The 20,425-nt window shown below is 38.4% G+C and overlaps 1 protein-coding gene across 1 annotated transcript in view; it reads left to right on the forward strand.

Moving 5' to 3' along the window:
• The window catches only part of LOC137224253 (uncharacterized), a 51,520-nt gene extending 39,725 nt beyond the window's left edge, over positions 1–11,795 (forward strand). The window contains exon 6 of the mRNA XM_067737140.1: positions 6,454–11,795. Within this exon, the coding sequence (XP_067593241.1) occupies positions 6,454–6,700 (247 nt within the window). The 3' untranslated portion in view covers positions 6,701–11,795. The remainder of the gene's footprint in view (positions 1–6,453) is intronic.
• Positions 11,796–20,425: the final 8,630 nt, after the last annotated feature.

The raw sequence follows: 20,425 nt of genomic DNA on the forward strand, positions 1-20,425 counted from the left end.
AAGCTGCACTTTTATTTTATTTTTAAAAAACATTTTAACCTCTCTGAACCTGAGATGCATTTAACAACTGCTAGCGTCTTATGATTGTGATTAATGAAGCAGCAGGCATGACTGCTGCAGTTGTCATTGCTTGTGTGCAAAATCAGATGTTATTACTGGTAGATCTACTGGCCACCTGCCTCACCTTGACAATTCAGTCAACAGATCTGGGACACCAGATTCTGGAACTTGCATATCCAGGAAAGAACACTCAAGTGATAGTTTAAAGATCCAGATCTACTTCAGGATGATTCTTTTTTTTTTTTTCTTTGCGGTACGTGGGCCTCTCACTGTTGTGGCCTCTCCTGTTGCGGAGCACAGGCTCTGGACGCGCAGGCTCAACAGCCATGGCTCACTGGCCCAGCCGCTCCGCGGCATATGGGATCCTCCCAGACCGGGGCATGAACCCGTGTCCTCTGCCTCGGCAGGCAGACTCTCAACCACTGTGCCACCAGGGAAGCCCTTTTTTTTTTTTTTTTAAGACTTTATTTTTTAGAGCAGTTTTAAGTTCACAGCAAAACTGAGAGTCAGGTACAGAGATTTCCAGTATACTCCCTGCCTCCACCCATGTACAGCCTCCCCTAATATCAACATCTCCCACTAGAGTAGTACATTTGCAGGAAGATTCTTTGTCTTTGAAAATGGTGAAGCAGATGCCAACTTTCCTCACCATGAATGAAAAACCCACTCATTCTCTGGAAGGATTCTCCTATGATAGAAAGCCCACCTCAGGTATAACTATGTAACTTTTTATACAGTGTAAATTCATACATGTATTTTAAACTTCAAATCTGTTTTTAAAAATTATGTACCATAGGGAATTCCCTGGTGGCACAGTGGTTGAGAATTCGCCTGCCAATGCAGAGGGCATAGGTTCGATCCCTGGGCCGGGAAGATCCCACATGCTGCGGAGCAACTAAGTCTGTGTGCCACAACTATTGAGCCCGCGAGTCACAACTACTGAGCCCATGTGCCACAACTACTGAAGCCTGCATGCCTAGAGCCTGTGCTCCGCAACAAGAGAAGCCACTGCAATGAGAAGCCCGTGCACCACAACGAAGAGTAGCCCCTCCTGGCCACAACTAGAGAAAGCCTGTGCGCAGCAATGAAGACCCAATCCAGCCAAAACAAATAAATAAATTTATTTTAAAAAAATTTATGTACCATAGATATTTACACATATGAATGATATGTGTCTTCCTCAAGAAGACTTTATCAAGGATATGACAGCAGAATTGAGATTTTTATCTTCAAATTATTTGCTTTCCAAAGTCTAAGAGGATTTATTGTTCTGTTCATCTGAAACTGAAAAAACAAGGTAAAACAATAAATAATAAATCTAAGTGACAGCTGACAGTAAATTGATTCTAGGATCTGAAACTTGTATTCCTCTGAAAATGCATCTTTTGAAGATTCAAACTTTCTCACTGTTGCTGCCAGTTACACTGTCACTGATCACAGTTACTTCAAATAGCTAACCTTTCTCAAGTGGAGCCAGTAGCTTAGCTTGTAAAGTATATGCTTCCAAAATATGAATTTTACTCTATTTTGCTTATATTAAGCTCAGTAGCTAACCTGTCTGTGTTCATTTAAACAAAATATTTCAGAAGCTCATATGACTTTTACATCTTCATTTTACTGGAGGGTCTAAATTTGCTTCTGAAAAGTTAGCAAAATAGTGCTCAGCAAACCTATCTTCCTTAAAACTCAACATTCAGTTTGGATATTCTGTTTTATGTTTTTGTTGCTTCTAACCTCCCAGGCAGCAATTTTACATCTCACAGTCTTGATGTTGTTTAAAAAAATAATGTTGGAGATGGAGTAGAAAAGATCTCCTAGTTCTTACTCATTCTCCTAGTTTTTGAACCAGTTTTTTTTTTTAACCCTTGACTTTATAGGCATATATCATGTGTACAATACACATGTCTAATATTAATAAAAATAGAGTATTTCATTCTCATTTTGTCTGTTTGGCTCCCTCTTTGTCTTCTTTCCACTTGCCCTGCCCCTCCCCCATCGCATCATTATGCTCCATCCGTGCCATCGTTTCCTCACAGTGGGAACACTCCTCTCCTAACAACTTGGCCCCACTCTCTTGGCCACAGAGATACACTCAGGACCAATCAGAATCCCTCTGCAGGCATTTAGAATCTATCTACCTATCTATTTATTTGGCCATACCATGCGGCTTGCAGGATTAGTTCCCCAACCAGGGAATCGAACCCAGGCCCCCTGCAGTGGAAGCATGGAGTCCTAACCACTGTACTGCCAAGGAATTCCCAGCATTTAGAATTTAGACTAAGAAATTCTAGGTTTATTCTGCTGGTTTTTGGAACAAAGGAGATGGAAACTCAGAAGATGTAAGTGGATAGTTCCACCTTGTGAACCAGGATGTAGGCCAAGCCAGTGTGTAGTAAGAGAGGAGGAAAAAGTAGAGGCAGAGATTAAAGCTGAATTGAAAGCTGAGGTAGGAAGACTTCTTGGCCTGGTTGCATCCTACCCTCAGGCGATCAGCTCTTCTTCCTTAGGATAAATTAAACTCTTTTGTTTCAGCTAATTTGAGGTGGTTTCTATTACTTTTAAGAAAAATGTTAAACAATATGGTGTTTTCTGCATGAAATTTTGGGGAATTTCTCTTATTTTTTAAGTTATTTATTATTTTTTAAATAAATAAATATTTATTTGGTTGCGCTGGGTTAGTTGCGGCACGCGGGCTCCTTAGTTGTGGCATGCAAACTCTTAGTTGCGGCATGCATCTTACTTTTTAAGTTGTTTTTGTTAGTTTTGTAATAGCCAGGAAAGGACTTTCCTCAGAGAACTTTTCTTCCTGTTTTTTTTTCTACCTCAGACGTACATTTTTAGTATCTTGATTTCCCTTTATTTTTTTTTCTTGCTAAAGTAAATATTACATGTCTTTCTGTGAGAGGAGTGCAGGGGTTTGTAGCAGAATCTGAAAAGGCTGGTCAGGGCCACATACCTCTTCTAAGTTAAATTCCCTTTCAGGACAAAACTCCTCAAAGAGGAGAAACATCTGGGAATAAAATCTGAATTTAGCAGGACACAGATAGAAAAGGCCAAAGAAAAAGAACATCCAGATTAATAGTGGGGTGGAGACAGGAGAGAACTGTCAGGAGATTTCAAAATGTAACCTGACATGTTCTTGAATACTTTGAAAAAACATCAATGCAAGAGAACTCAGAAGTATAAACGTTGGCTATAAAGTTATCTAAGTTTAGATAGAAAGTTAAGCTTAAAAAGTTATCCAGAACAACATCTTCTTTCTAAAAGCTTAGGAGCTTTCTAAAGTACTTTGACATAAAAATTAAGCAACAGAAAAGATGGAAATCAGGGCTTCCCTGGTGGCGCAGTGGTTGAGAGTCCACCTGCTGATGCAGGGGACACAGGTTCGCGCCCTGGTCTGGGAAGATCCCACATGCCGCGGAGCGGCTAGGCCCGTGAGCCATGGCTGCTGAACCTGCGCATCTGGAGCCAAAAAAAGATGGAAATCAAATTCCATCAAAATTAAGGAAAAAGAGAATAATATTCCTACAGATGATGAAATCATGTCCAAAAGACATTCCCATAAAGCAGAGTAAAAATTATAATCTAATATTTCAAAACAAGCTAGTAGACACAAAGAAAACAACATAACAAATGAAAGAATAAATCAGAATTTATCTGAGGTGACAGAAAATAATTAATACAAAATTATTAAGAAATGGGAACTAAAATAAAAGCAAAACTAGAATGAATACAAGACAATGCCTCAAAAAAAAAAAAAAAAGATAATGCCTCGATGGAAGATAAAAAGAAGGGAAATTTTAAAAACTACAATGGAAGAACAGAGAGATGAAAAGGATTCAAGAAACAATAAGGCAGGGAAGATCATATATATGTATATATCATATATATATATGGAATATCTGCAGAAAACCCTGACAAAGAAAAAAACCCCTGAAATCTGTAATATAAGAAACTGCAATAAAATGTGAATTTAAATGAAATATTGAGAGGGCACCTGGTTTATCTGATGATATTGACCTAGAATGACCATCACTGAGATATAGTCTAGTGAAATTACTGGACTTTAAAGTAAAGGAAATAAAAATCCTTTAGGCACTGAGAGAAAAAGCCCAAGTCACTTAGGGAAGAAAGTAATATTGTCTTTAAACTTTTGAACAGCAACACTCTATGCTTGAAGAAAATTTAGTAATATATTTACAATATTCAAAGAAAGAAAATACAAGGCAAGGATTTTATATCTAAACAAGCTGTCATCAACATGTAAGAACTCAGGGAATAGTATTCGCTATGAATCTACTGGAGAAGGGGATTGAGACAAGCAAAATACTTAAGAGACAGGACAAAATGACTGAAGATGAGCATATAATTTCTATGTATAACTAAGACTAAATGAGAGATATAAGGAAGAGTCTGTAGTATGTAGTAGCTGAGTGCTCTGACAATGTAGGTACAGCACAACTGCAAAAAACGGGTGAGAATGGGGAGAGCAGATGCAAAAGAATTTGTAACTCTTTCCAATAATCACATTGGTGGTATTGTTATTGGCTCCTACCAACTAAAGATGGAAGAATTTGAGTATGGGGATTTCCCTGGTGGCACAGTGGTTAAGAATCTGCCTGCCAATGCAGGAGACATGGGTTCGAGCCCTGGTCGGGGAGAATCCCACATGTGGTGGAGCAGCTAAGCCCATGTGCTGCAACTACTGAGCCCGTGTGCTGCAACTACTGAAGCCCATGCACCTAGAACCTGAGCTCCGCAACAAGAACAGCCCCCACTCACCACAACTAGAGAAAGGCCGTGTGCAGCAATGAAGACCCAACGCAGCCAAAAATAAATAAATAAAAATTAAAGAGGAGGAGCTTCAAGATGGTGGAGGATTAAGACGCGGAGATCACCTTCCTCCCCACAAATACATCAGAAATACATCTACATGTGGAAGAACTCCTACAGAACACCTACTGAACGCTGGCAGAAGACCTCAGACCTCCCAAAAGGCAAGAAACTTCCCATGTACCTGGGTAGGGCAAAAGAAAAAGGAAAAAACAGAGACAAAAGAGTAGGGACAGGACCGCACCAGTGGGAGAGAGCTGTGAAGGAGGAAAGGTTTCCACACACTAGGAAGCCCAGTCATGGGCGGAGCCTGAGGGTGGCGGAGGGGGGAAGCTTTGGAGCCACGGAGGAGAGCGCAGCCACAGGGGTGCGGAGGGCAAAGTGGAGAGATTCCCGCACAGAGGATCGGTGCTGACCAGCACTCACCAGGTCAAGCGGCTTGTCTGCTCACCCACCGGGGCAGGCGGGGCTGGGAGCTGAGGCTTGGGCTTTGGTTGGATCCCAGGGAGAGGACTGGGGTTGGCGGTGTGAACACAGCCTGAAAGGGCTAGTGCACCATGGCTAGCCGGGAGGGAGTCAGGGAAAAAGTCTGGACCTGCCAAAGAGGCAAGAGACTTTTTCTTGTCTCTTTGTTTCCTGGTGCGCAAGGAGAGGGCATTAAGAGTGCCACTTAAAGGAGCTCCAGAGACGGGCTTGAACTGCGGCTATCAGCGTGGACCCCAGAGATGGGCATGAGACGCTAAGCCTGCTGTTGCCGCCAACCAAGAAGCCTGTGTGTGAGCACAGGTCACTGTCCACACCTCCCCTCCCGGGAGCCTGTACAGCCTGCCACTGCCAGGGTCCCGTGATCCAGGGACAACTTCCCCAGGAGAACGCACAGCGCACCTCAGGCTGGTGCAACGTCACACTGGGCTCTGCCACTGCGGGCTCTCCCTGCATTCCGTACCCCTCCCTCCCCCCAGCCTGAGTGAGCCAGAGCCCCCGAATCAGCTGCTCCTGTAACCCCGTCCTGTCTGAGCGAAGAACAGATGCCCTCTGGCGACCTACGTGCAGAGGTGGGGCCAGATCCAAAGCTGAACCCCAGGAGCTGTGTGAACAAAGAAGAGAAAGGGAAATTTCTCCCAGCAGCCTCAGGCCAGTGGATTAACTCTCCACAATCAACATGTTGTACCCTGCATCTGTGGAATACCTGAATAGACAAAGGATCATGCCAAATTGAGGAGGTGGGCTTTGGGAGCAACGATATATATATATATTTTCCCCTTTTTCTCTTTTTGTGAGAGTGTATGTGTATGTTTCTCTGTGTGATTTTGTCTGTATAGCTTTGCTTTTACCATTTGTCCTAGGGTTCTGTCTGTCCATTTTTTGTTTTTTGTTTTTCTTTTTTTAGTATAGTTTTTAGCGCTTATTATCATTGGCAGATTTGTTTTTTCGTTTGGTTGCTCTCTTCTTGTTTTTTTAATAACTTAATAAAAATTTTAATATTTTTTATTTTAATAACTTATTTATCTTCTTCTTTCTTCCTTTCTTTCTCTTTTTTTTTCTCCCTTTTCTTCTGAGTCGTGTGGATGACAGGCTTTTGGTGCTCCAGCCAGGTGCCCGGGCTGTGCCCAAGGTGGGAGAACCAAGTTCAGAACACTGGTCCACAAGAGACCTCCCAGCTCCACATAATATCAAACGGCGAAAATCTCCCAGAGATGTCCATCTCAACACCAGCACCCAGCTTCACTCAACGACCAGCAAGCTACAGTGCTGGACACCCTATGCCAAACAACTAGCAAGACAGAAACACAACCCCACCCATTAGCAGAGAGGCTGCCTAAATCATAATAAGTCCACAGACACCCCAAAACACACCACCAGACATGGACCTGCCCACCAGAAAGACAAGATCCAGCCTCATCCACCAGAACACAGCCACTAGTCCCCTCCACCAGGAAGCCTACACAACCCACTTAACCAACCTTAGCCACTGGGGGCAGACACCAAAAACAATAGGAACTGTGAACCTGCAGCCTGCGAAAAGGAGACCCCAAACACAGAAAGCTAAGCAAAATGAGAAGACAGAGAAGCACACAGCAGATGAAGGAGCAAGGTAAAAACCCACCAGACCTAACAAATGATGAGGAAATAGGCAGTTTACCTGAAAAAGAATTCAGAATAATGATAGTAAAAATGATCCAAAATCTTGGAACTAGAATGGAGAAAATATAAGAAATATTTAACAAGGACCTAGAAGAACTAAAGAGCAAACAAACGGTGATGAACAATACAATAAATAAAATTAAAAATTCTCTAGAAGGGTGCTGCCCTGGTGGCACAGCAGTTGAGAGTCCACCTGCTGATGCAGGGGACACGGGTCCGTGCTCCGGTCCGGGAAGATCCCACATGCCGCGGAGCGGCTGGGCCCGTGAGCTGTGGCCGCTGAGCCTGTGCGTCCGGAGTCTGTGCTCTGCAACAGGAGAAGCCACAATAGTGAAAGGCCCGCGTACCACAAAAAAAAAAAAAAAAAAAATCTCTAGAAGGGATCAGTAGCAGAATAACTGAGGCAGAAGAACGGATAAGTGACCTGGAAGATAAAATAATGGAAATAACTACTGCAGAGCAGAATAAAGAAAAAAGAATGAAAAGAATTTAGGACAGTCTCAGATACCTCTGGGACAACATTAAACGCACCAACATTTGAATTATAGGGGTCCCAGAAGAAGAAGAGAAAAAGAAAGGGACTGAGAAAATATTTGAAAAGATTATAGTTGAAAACTTCCCTAATATGGGAAAGGAAATAGTTAATCAAGTCCAGGAAGCACATAAAGTCCCATACAGGATAAATCCAGGGAGAAACATGCCAAGACACATATTAATCAAACTATCAAAAATTAAATACAAAGAAAAAATACTAAAAGCAACAAGGGAAAACCAACAAATAACACACAAGGGAATCCCCATAAAGTTAACAGCTGATCTTTCAGCAGAAACTCTGCAAACCAGAAGAGAGTGGCAGGACATATTTAAAGTGATGAAACGGAATAACCTACAACCAAGATTACTCTACCCAGAAAGGATCTCATTCAGATTTGACGGAGAAATTAAAACCTTTACAGACAAGCAAAAGCGAAGAGAATTCAGCAACACCAAACCAGCTTTACTACAAATGCTAAAGGAACTTCTCTAGGCAGGAAACACAAGAGAAGGAAAAGACCTACAATAACAAACCCAAAACAATTAAGACAATGATAATACGAACATACATATCAATAATTACCTTAAATGTAAACGAATTAAGTGCTCCAACCAAAAGACAGAGACTGGATGAATGGATACCAAAACAAGACCCGTATATATGCTGTCTACAAGAGACCCACTTCAGACCGAGGGACACATACAGAATGAAAGGGAGGGGATGGAAAAAGATATTCCATGTAAATGGAAATCAAAAGAAAGCTGGAGTAGCAATTCTCATATCCTACAAAATAGACTTTAAAATAAAGACTATTACAAAAGACAAAGAAGGACACTACATAATGATCAAGGGATCAATCCAAGAAGAAGATATAACAATTGTAAATATTTATGCAGCCAACATAGGAGCACCGCAATACATAAGGCAAATGCTAACAGCCATAAAAGGGGAAATCGACAGTAACACAATCATAGTAGGGGACATTAACACCCCACTTTCACCAATGGGCAGATCATCCAAAATGAAAATAAATAAGGAAACACAAGCTTTAAATGATACATTAAACAAGATGGACTTAATTGACATTTATAGGACAGTCCATCCAAAAACAACAGAATACACTTTCTTCTCAAGTGCTCATAGAACATTCTCCAGGATAGATCTTATCTTGGGTCACAAATCAAGCCTTGGTAAGTTTAAGAAAATGGAAATTGTATCAAGTATCTTTTCCGAGCACAACCCTATGAGACTAGATATTAATTATAGGAAAAAATCTGTAAAAAATAGAAACATGTGGAGGCTAAACAATACACTACTTAATAACCAAGAGATCACTGAAGAAATCAAAGAGGAAATCAAAAAATACCTAGAAACAAATGATAATGAGAACACCATGACCCAAAACCTATGGGATGCAGCAAAAGCAGTTCTAAGAGGGAAGTTTATAGCAATACAATCCTACCTTAAGAAACAAGAAACATCACAAATAAACAACCTAACCTTACACCTAAAGCAATTAGAGAAAGAAGAACAAAAAAACCCCAAAGTTAGCAGAAGGAAAGAAATAAAAATCAGATCAGAAATAAATGAAAAAGAAATGAAGGAAACGATTACAAAGATCAATAAAACTAAAAGCTGGTCCTTTTAAAAGATAAACAAAATTGATAAACCATTAGCCAGACTCATCAAAAAAAAAAGGGAAAAGACTCAGATCAACAGAAATAGAAATGAAAAAGGAGAAGTAACAACTGACACTGCAGAAATACAAAGGATCATTAGAGATTACTACAAGCAACTATAAGCCAATAAAATGGATAACCTGGAAGAAATGGACAAATTCTTAGAAAGGCACAACTTTCTGAGAATGAACCATGAAGAAATAGAAAATATGAGCAGACCAATCAGAGGCACTGAAATTGAAACTGTGATTAAAAATCTTCCAACAAACAAAAGCCCAGGACCAGATGGCTTCACAGGCAAATTCTATGAAACATTTAGAGAAGAGCTAACACCTATCCTTCTCAAACTCTTCCAAAATATAGCAGAGGGAGGAACACTCCCAAACTCATTCTAAGAGGCCACGATCACCCTGACACCAAAACCAGACAGCCATAGATGACAAACCCACAGCCAATATCGTCCTCAATGTTGAAAAACCAAAACCATTTCCACTAAGATAAGGAACAAGACAGGTTGCCCACTCTCACCACTATTATTCAACATAGTTTTGGAAGTTTTAACCACAGCAATCAGAGAAGAAAAAGAAATAAAAGGAATCTAAATCAGAAAAGAAGAAGTAAAGCTGTCATTGTTTGCAGATGACATCATACTATACATAGAGAATCCTAAAGATGGTAGCAGAAAACTACTAGAGCTAATCAATGAATATGGTAAAGTAGCAGGATACAAAATTAATGCACAGAAATCTCTTGCATTTGTGTACACTAATGATGAAAAATCTGAAAGTGAAATGAAAAAAGCACTCCCATTTACCACTGCAACAAAAATAGTAAAATGTCTAGGAATAAACCTACCTAAGGAGACAAAATATCTGTATGCAGAAAATTATAAGGCACTGATGAAAGAAATTAAAGATGATACAAACAGATGGAGAGATACACCATGTTCTTGGATTGGAAGAATCAACATTGTGAAAATGACTATACTACCCAAAGCATTCTACAGAGTCAATGCAATCCCTATCAAATTAACAATGGCATTTTTTATGGAACTAGAACAAAAAATCTTAAAATTTGTATGGAGACACAAAAGACCCCGAGTAGCCAAAGCAGTCTTGAGGGAAAGAAACGGAGCTGGAGGAATCAGGCTCCCTAACTTCAGACTATACTACAAAACTATAGTAATCAAGATAGTATGTTACTGGCACAAAAACAGAAATGTAGATCAGTGGAACAAGATAGAAAGCCCAGAGATAAACCCACACACATATGGTCACCTTATCTTTGAAAACTTAGGCAAGAATATACAGTGGAGAAAAGACAGCCTCTTCAATAAGTGGTGCTGGGAAAACTGGACAGCTATATGTAAAAGAATGAAATTAGAAGACTCCCTAACACCATACACAAAAATAAACTCAAGATGGATTAAAGACCTAAATGTAAGGCCAGACACCATCAAACTCTTAGAGGAAAACATAGGCAGAACACTCTATGACATAAATCATAGCAAGATCCTTTTTGACCCACCTCCTAGAGAAATGGAAATAAAACCAAACAAATGGATCCTAATGAAACTTCAAAGCTTTTGCACAGCAAAGGAAACCATAAACAAGACAGAGGGAGAAAATATTTGCAAATGAAGCAACTGACAAAGGATTAATCTCCAAAATATACAAGCAGCTCAATATCAAAAAAACAAACAACCCAATCCAAAAATGGGCAAAAGACCTAAATAGACATTTCTCCAAAGAAGATATACAGATTGCCAACAAACACATGAAAGAATGCTCAACATCATTAATCATTAGAGAAATGCAAATCAAAACTACAGTGAGATATCTTCTGACACCCGTCAGAATGGCCATCATCAAAAAATCTACAAACAATAAATGCTGGAGATGGTGTGGAGAGAAGGGAACCCTCTTGCACTGTTGGTGGGAACGTAAACTGATACAGCCACTATGGAGAACAGTATAGTGGTTCTTTTAAAAACTAAAAATAGAACTACCGTGCAACCCAGCAATCCCACTACTGGGCATATGCCGTGAGAAAACCATAATCAAAAAGAGTCATGTACCAAAATGTTCATTGCAGCTCTATTTACAATAGCCAGGACATGGAAGCAACCTAAGTGTCCATCAACAGATGAATGGATAAAGAAGATGTGGCACATATATACAATGGAATATTACTCAGCTATAAAAAGAAACGAAAGTGAGTTATTTGTAGTGAGGTGGCTGGACCTAGAGACTGTCATACAGAGTTAAGTAAGTCAGAAAGAGAAAAACAAATACCATATGCTAACACATATATATGGAATCTAAAACAAACAAAAAATGGTCATGAAGAACCTAGGGGTAAGACTGGATTAAAGACGCAGACCTACTAGAGAATGGACTTGAGGATATGGGGAGGGGGAAGGGTAAGCTGGCACAAAGTGAGAGAGTGGCATGGACATATATACACTACCAAATGTAAAATAGATAGCTAGTGGGAAGCAGCCGCATAGCACAGGGGGATCAGCTCGGTGCTTTGTGACCACCTGGAGGGGTGGGATAGGGAGGGTGGGAGGGAGGGAGATGCAAGAGAGCAGAGATATGGGGATATATGTATATGTATAACTGATTCACTTTGTTATAAAGCAGAAACTAACACACCATTGTAAAGCAATTATACTCCAATAAAGATGTTAAAAAAATTTTTGAGTATCACTGAAAATAATAACTTCAGTGGATCGAAACACATCAAATATATTTTAAACCATGATTTCATCCTACTGCAAAAAACTGTTCATCCCTGGAGGATGCTAAGGAATTATCTTTTTTTTTTTTTTTTTTGCCATACCTCGCAGCTTGCAGGATCTTAGTTCCCCAGCCAGGGATTGAACCCAAGCCCTAGCTCTGAAAGCAACAAGTCCTAGCTACTTGACTGCCAGGGAATTCCCTCTCTTTATTTTGAAAACTGGTAATAAAAGAAAACAATCAAGCATTTATTCTGCCTTTCCTGTATAAACTGTAACACTAGGTAACCAAATAGTAGATGACGTGAGGTTGGTCTTTATGGAAGTGGTCAATCAAAGAAACTAAAGAAGAAAGAATAGAATTTGAATATCAGCATTTTTTGACAGTCTCTAATGAATTATTGAATCTAAGCATTGAACCCCAATGGCTGTTAGTTTCAGAAGAAGACAGGTAAACAGATATTTTGTGCCTGGAAGAACACAACACCACCTATAAAGTAATATTCCTCCCCGCCTTAATAGTAATAATCAAAGGTGAATGTAACTCAGCCTGGAGATACAGGAAGTGCTTTTTGTTGCAGCCTGCAATCCAAGTCCTGACCACTCTGTTTTGCAGCTTGAAAAAGCCAACTGCTTCTATGTCCGACACTAGAGCTGTTTTAAATATTTGGTGACTGTAAAGCAGTAGCCTTAACGGAAGACTGTGCTTCAACCCTTTTCCAGTATCATCTCCTCGGAATCTTCATCTAGAAAATAGAAACAAACTTATTAGCAAAGCTCAGAGTAAGAGTGCTATCTTCCAAATGGTCTGAAGCTACCTATGGATGAGAGGGATGCAGAATGGAGAGGCCAGTAAGTAACTGATAAGCGTGTACATTAAAACTATGCCTGGATAAATTTTTGGCTGTGGTTCTCACAGTAGACCAAAAGTCTACTAAGTTTTGGAGTAATCACAAGCCAAAAATTTTTTAAAGCAACAGCTTATGAACTTCAATCCTTAAAATAATCCCAGCCCCAAATCTGCACTCAGCATAGTCAGCTCCAAAAGTTGTACATTCCCAGGAAAGGCTTCCTCCCAAATCATACCTTGAATGAAATCTTGGAAGAAAACACGCCAGGAAAATCCCCTTGGTATAACTTACGGAATTTTTTTCATTGAGATAGTTGATCTATCTTAAGTTTATTTTGGGAAAAGGAATGAGATTGTCTCAACTCCATCTACTGAACAATTCTTTTCTCCACTAATTTTTGAAATACAACTTTTATAATACTTTCATATTAATATTGTTATATGATATTCTCATATTAAATTCAATATATGTGGGTCTATTTCTGGATCCCATTCTGTTTCATTGATCTACTTATTTGTGTAGTACTACCGAATTTTCCTCAATACCTTGTCATCCTGTCGGCTCTGGGCTCTGGCCCTTCCCCAGGGCGCCCAGGATCATCCAGAGCTGCTGCTGTTTCTTCTCCTCAGGCAGCTGCTTTCTTCTAACCAGAGCCCACAATCTGGGGAGCTTCACCTTCTGAAACCTTTCTTCTAATGCCTGGGAAGCACTCTTCATCAAAAAGACAATAATTTTTAAAAATACAAAGAAACCCTGAATCACCTACACTCAAATACAGAGTTTTGGAAAACCAAAAAAAAGTTCACTGAGAAGATAATACCTTGCACTATTTGTTCCCTCAGATCTCACTGCTTTGTATGTCATCTCTTTGTTTATGCAAATGAGAAAAACGTTTGCATTAATTCTTCTCTGTAATAATTGGTTTCCAGTTTACAAAGTAGTAAGTCATTTGATATTAGAGGTAAGTAAAATATGTACACATAAGGATAAAGACTAGAAAGACAGGAATGTTTCAAAATTAAAAATAGTCATAGAGTAATTGAAGGTAAGCTTTTTTGTTTTCAAGCTTTGATTTACAAATAATTTTTTTAGAGTAATTTGAATATAAAGTGCAAATCTGGAGGGTTTTTTTTCAGTTACACTGGTGCAGGATTCTCTCCAGCTCTTAGCTTATTGTAAACATTGTATCTTGAACATAGTGAATTATGTTGCATAAGAAATCTATTTTAACAGCTTGGGTCATTTTAGCAATTCATTTTTTTAATGAAAACTATACACAATTACATACAATTATATTAGAAATACTTTCCACCTATTTAGATATTTTAAATCAATCAGACTATTTTCTCTATCTGGAATGTCCTCCCTTCACTTACTGTATACATGGATTCTTCCTAAATTTAAAACACACACACACACACACACACACACACACACAGAGAAATATATATAGAATATATCTTTTCTCCCTTAATGTAAAAAAATTCTGATTATGTTTGGGGTAACAGTGTGACAACTGAAAAGCTAGGTTTCCCAGGCTTCCTTGCAGCCACCTGTGGCCACATGACATAGTTTTGGCTAATGAGATATAACTTTAAGTCTATTGGGAAAGACTTCTGGGAACGCTGTTTTTTCCCTGAGAAAAAGAGGTAAACTCATCTGGCACACATCTTTTTTCTATCTTTCCATCTTCTTCCTGACTGGAATTTGTAGACAATGCCTAGAGCTGGAGCAACAATCCCTTAACTGTGAGTGTAGAAGACACACCCAAAAGATGGTGGGACCAAAGCTAGAAAGAGCCTAGCACTTTGAGGCTCCCTCCACCCCTACCCGAGACAGCCTACCTCTGGACTTATGTGAGCAAAAATAACCCCCTTTCTTGTTTACGTCAGTGTTCTAGGCAGTTGCGTATGACATACTTCCAATACCCAATTCCAGCCCGAACCCCAGAGATAAACAATCTTAATATTTAGTATGTATCTTTTGGGACCCACCTATATTCATACCACATTAAATTTTTACCCAAATTTTTTTCCAAAAATGGGATACTACTATATTTATTATTTTGAAACTCCTTGACTTAATAATATGGTCTAGACATATTTCCATGTCAGTACAAGAAAAGTTACCCTCTAAAAAATATTATGTTAAAGAAGAGATTTTTTTTCTCTAAAAAGTGACACTTGCTTATTCAAGCAATAGAGAAAGATTTAAAGTAAAAAGCAGCAAACGTCCCTGAATCCTACTATCTTGAAATAACCAGTATTATTTTTGGTGAGCGTTATTCCTATTAACTCTCTTTGAAAATACTGGGAGTCTTTCTCTCCCACTACCACCTGCATGTTTGTGTGTACATACACATGGCACACACACAAAAGTACATACAAATACATCCAGATACACACACAAACACACAGCATACAATCACACACACACACATACAAATACACACAACTACTCACGTGGGAAAGGGAGAGAGAAGTAACCTCACAAAATCAGAACCTATTAAAAAGTGCTTAATTTTACTTGAATTAAACCAAGAACGAGTAGAATGTCTTTGAAAGTTATGACTAAAATAGTCATAAAAAGCCAGAGAGAGAGATTCAAAATTCAAACCAGATATCATTTTAGTACCCATTAAGACTTATAGAATTAATAACAGAGACAGTGAAGGGGCCCAAATATGCCTTATTAATATTTTCTTTTGCTAAAGAATCTGTGTATATATAGCATGATAGACTTGTAATGTTAACAATAATTTGACTTATTAGATTAACAAGGTAGTTTTAATTTAAAATGTAGAATTGAGTAATTGATTTAATTTTATTTATTTATTTTTTTGTGGTACGCCGGCCTCTCACTGTTGTGGTCTCTCCCGTTGCGGAGCACAGGCTCCGGACGCGCAGGCTCAGGGCCATGGCTCACGGGCCCAGCCGCTCCGCGGCATGTGGGATCTTCCCGGACCGGGGCACGAACCCGTGTCCCCTGCGTCGGCAGGCAGACTCTCAACCACTGCGCCACCAGGGAAGCCCGAGTAATTGATTTAAACTTATGACTTTAGGTAGAAATTTTACTATATATAGTATTAGAATACTTAATAGATTTTAAAGATCACCATATTTTTGAGTTTAACTACTTTAATTCCTAAGAATGGCTTAATTACTTGGGAAGGTTTGTCATTCAGACAATTGAAGGACTTAAAAACAATATATTAAATTTATAAGCCAGTTTAAAACATTTAAAAGAGTTTATTAACTAAATTTGAAAATGTAACCAAATATTAATTGAAGGCCATTAAAAGCGACAGTTCAAATTTGCTAGGCCTACAATGGAATAATGAGATTTGTAAACTGAACTTAAATGCTTAAGGAAGAATTAAAGTAGAGTCTGTGAGTTAATAAGTTGATTATTAACTTTAAAATCCAAAGTAACCTCTAAATTGTCTTTTTTGTGATCATAAAGAAACTCACATTCATGCAAGAAGAAAAAAAAAACTGAAGTGAAACTTAAAGAATTATGACTTTGGATAAGTGTTTCTTCACCATTCACCATTATGTCTTATATTCCCTAAGGTTAAAACAAAAAGTTATGAAAACCATTAAGGATTTGTAGTCATGATGCTGTTGTTGTTTTTTAAAGTTATGCTTTCATTTTAGCACTGAATGCTTTCCTGCTATGAAAGATAACAGGATTAACACTGGGAAGATAGGGTGACCAACCATCCCAGTTTGCCTGGGACTGAGGGGTATCCTGGAACTCTGGATGGGCAGTGCTAAGTCCAGGATTGTTGGCCACCTAAGTGAGAGGCATTGTGGCATAAAAGCTAAGACTGTTGTTTAAACCTATATTTGAGACTTGACTCTTCAACTTACTACCTATTTATTGGGGCAAGTAACTTATTTTTTGCCTCTGTTTTCTCTGCAAAATGAGTTACTATATGGAAAGCACTCACAACAGTATCTAGAGTTGAGTAAGTACTAAGAACATACTATTGGGGTGGCAAAAAAGTTTGTTTGGTTTTTTTCTGTAAGATGGCTCTAACAGCGCTTAGTTGTCTTTAACTTCATTTGAAACAATTTTGTTAAATTGTATTGTGACAGCTGTCATATCAGCATGCATTTTAAAAAAAATTTATCAAAATTGGTGAATTTTTGTATAACCATTTTAATATTGAAGATGGAAGAAAAACAACATTTTTGGCATATTATGCTTCATTATTTCAAGAAAAGTAAAATGCAACTGAAATGCAAAAAAAAAAGATTTGTGCTGTATATGGAGAAGGGTGCCGTGACTGATTGAATATGTCAAAAATGGTTTGTGAAGTTTTGTGCTGGAGATTTCTTGCTGGACAATGCTCCACGGTTGGGTAGGCCAGTTGAAGTTGATAGCGATCAAATCGAGACGTTAATTGAGAACAATAACGTTATACCACGCAGGAGATAGCTAACATACTAAAAATATCCAAATCAAGAACTGAAAATCATTTGCACCAGCTTGGTTATGTTCATCACTTTGATGTTTGGGTTCTACATAAGTTCAGCGAGAAAAACCTTCTTGACAGTATTTCCGCATGTGATTCTCTACTGAAATATAATGAAAACGTTCCGTTTTTAAAACAAATTGTGATGGGCGATGAAAAGTGAATATTGTACAATAATGTAGAACAGAAGAGACTGTGGGTCAAGTGAAATGAACCACCACCAACCACACCAAAGGCTGGTCTTCATCCCAAGAAGGTGATGTTGTATATATGGTGGGATCTGGAGTCGTCTTATTATGAGTTCCTTCCAAAAAACCAAATGATTAATTCCAACAAGTACTGCTCCCAATTAGACCAACTGAAAACAGCACTCAATGAAAAGCGTCCAGAATTTATCAACAGAAAACACATAATCTTCCATCAGGATAACGCAAGACCCAATGTTTCTTTGATGACCAGGCAAAAACTGCTACAGCTTGGCTGGGAAGTTCTGATTCATCTACTGTATTCACCAGACAGTACACCTTCAGATTTCCATTTATTTTTGTCTTTACGAAATTCTCTTAATGAAAAGAATGTCAATTCCCTGGAAGACTGTAAAAGGCACCTGGACCAGTTCTTTGCTCAAAATGATAAAAAGTTTTGGGAAGATGGAATTATGAAGCTGCCTGAAAAATGGCAGAAGGTAGTGGAACAAAACAGTGAATACATTGTTCAATAAAGTTCTTGGTGAAAATGAAAAATGTGTCTTTTATTTTCACCTAAAAACTGAAGAAACCTTTTGGCCAACCCAATACCTCTTATTGCTGGTGCCCTATCCCTTTTTCCTGATCCTTTTGCTTATATTCCTTTACTCCCCAACTTGTTGACCCTTTATTTCATGCTTAACTAGATTCAAAGAACACCACCAGTCCTTTTATCATGGCTTGTCAAATTCTGAGGTTTATTTTATTTAGTTTTATTTCTTAATCTTGATTCATTTATTGGTTGGTTGGGTTTCATGATCAAGGAGTTTCTCTCTTCTTCCTCACTAACAGAACTCCATTTTGTTTTTGATGGCTGTATATATATATATATATATATATATATATATATATATATATATATATATATATATATATATGTCAGTAGCTTAAAAACTTGATTTACTGGGCTTTCTTCAAGCTAGGGGTGGACATAAGACATATGGTACAAGTCTGGCCAAGGAGATATGTCTACCATGTGGGATATTTAGAAAACCTGTCTTTAAAGGGTCTAAGTGGGCACATGAATTTGTCTTTCTTCCTTCTCATTATTCCTGGAACATAAGTGCAAGGTGAAAGAAGAGCTATCTTGGAATCAAGAGGTGTTCACAAGGATGAAAGCTAAACACTACCAATGCTAGAGCGGAAAGCTAACTGGGTCTTTGACAGCTCCTTTGAAGAATCAATGAAAATAACTACCATAATTTGTTTAAAAAAGTATTTAGCTAAGTTTCTTGTTATGTACAATTGAAAGTAATTCCTACTGCAATGAGGTATCACCTCACACTGGTTAGAATGGGCATCATCAGAAAATCTACAAACAACAAATGCTGGAGAAGGTGTGGAGAAAAGGGAACCCTCTTGCACTGTTGGTGGAAATGTAAATTTATACAGCCACTATGGAGAACAGTATGGAAGCTCCTTAAAAAACTAAAAATAGAACTACCATATGACCCAGCAATCCCACTACTGGGCATATACCCAGAGAAAACCATAATTCAAAAAGACACATGCACCCCAATGTTCATTGCAGCACTATTTACAATAGCCAGGTCATGGAAGCAACCTAAATGCCCATCGACAGACAAATGGATAAAGAAGATGTGGTACATATATACAATGGAGTATTACTCAGCCACAAAAAGGAACGAAATTGGGTCATTTGTAGAGACGTGGATGAATCTAGAGACTGTAATACAGAGTGAAGTAAGTCAGAAAGAGAAAAACAAATATCGTATATTAACACATACATGTGGAATCTAGAAAAATGGTACAGATGAACTGGTTTGCAAGGCAGAAGTAGGACACAGATATAGAGAACAAATGTATGGACACCAAGGGGGGAAAGTGGGGGGGTGGTGGGATGAATTGGGAGATTGGGATTGACATGTATACACTAATATGTATAAAATGGATGACTAATAAGAACCTGCTGTATAAAAAATAAAGAAAAACAAAACAAAAGAAAGTAATTCCTATGTTACAGACCATTCATTTAATTTTTAGCAATGTAAAAAACATGGAGTACTTCAGTAGGTTTCATGTCATTTGGAGATGGGGTCCTGCTAATCCCATTTTGGGGATTTGCTCCGATTTTGATGTATGTGCTACTAAAAGGAGCAGGATATTGTTTTTTCTTTAATGGTGAAAAAAAGTTGAAAGGAAAGAAGTCAGGTTGTTCTTAGAGAAATGGGCATTATATTTTGTATCTTTCTGGCAGATTTTCAAGGGATCATTTTCAAAATTTTGACAATAGATGTTTTAAAAAATATTTTCTGTTTTCTACTGTTTTATAATATATGCATACCGAGATAATAAATTTGATAAAAAGTAATTCAAGCAAGAGAGCATAAAATAGTTCAACTCAAGAAAAAAAGGACTATGGCCAATATTGGCTTGGGATTTAGAACAAATTTGTACCTTTTGTTGTTATTACTAAATTAGACTTGCCGGGTGACTCTACCCAGCTGTTAATTAAGCACTGAGGCAGCTACAGTCATTAACTCCTTCAGTGAAGATCTCCTGGATACTATTTAGTTATTGCTTTAATTTACTGTACTAAGCTCACTAATAGGTAATGCCTTAAAACATTGAGACTATCTGGCTCATAATATGTTTAGTCTTCTATATGATTAGATGGAAAAAGCAATTCTAATTTAGTTCCTTGTTCATTTTAATTTGGGTTAACAGATGTTCTATGTGTACTGCAGTCAACTAATTTGCATTATGGAAGAGCCTATAATAGCAATTTATCAGGTTTTTTTTTCTGTTATAGTGTGCTTTTAATTTCCTCCAAAATGTTGCCATTAAAGAAAGGATACAGGGCTACCCTGGTGGCGCAGTGGTTGAGAATCTGCCT

Source organism: Pseudorca crassidens, chromosome 5 (assembly GCF_039906515.1).
Source record: "Pseudorca crassidens isolate mPseCra1 chromosome 5, mPseCra1.hap1, whole genome shotgun sequence".
Taxonomy (NCBI): Eukaryota; Metazoa; Chordata; class Mammalia; order Artiodactyla; family Delphinidae; genus Pseudorca; species Pseudorca crassidens.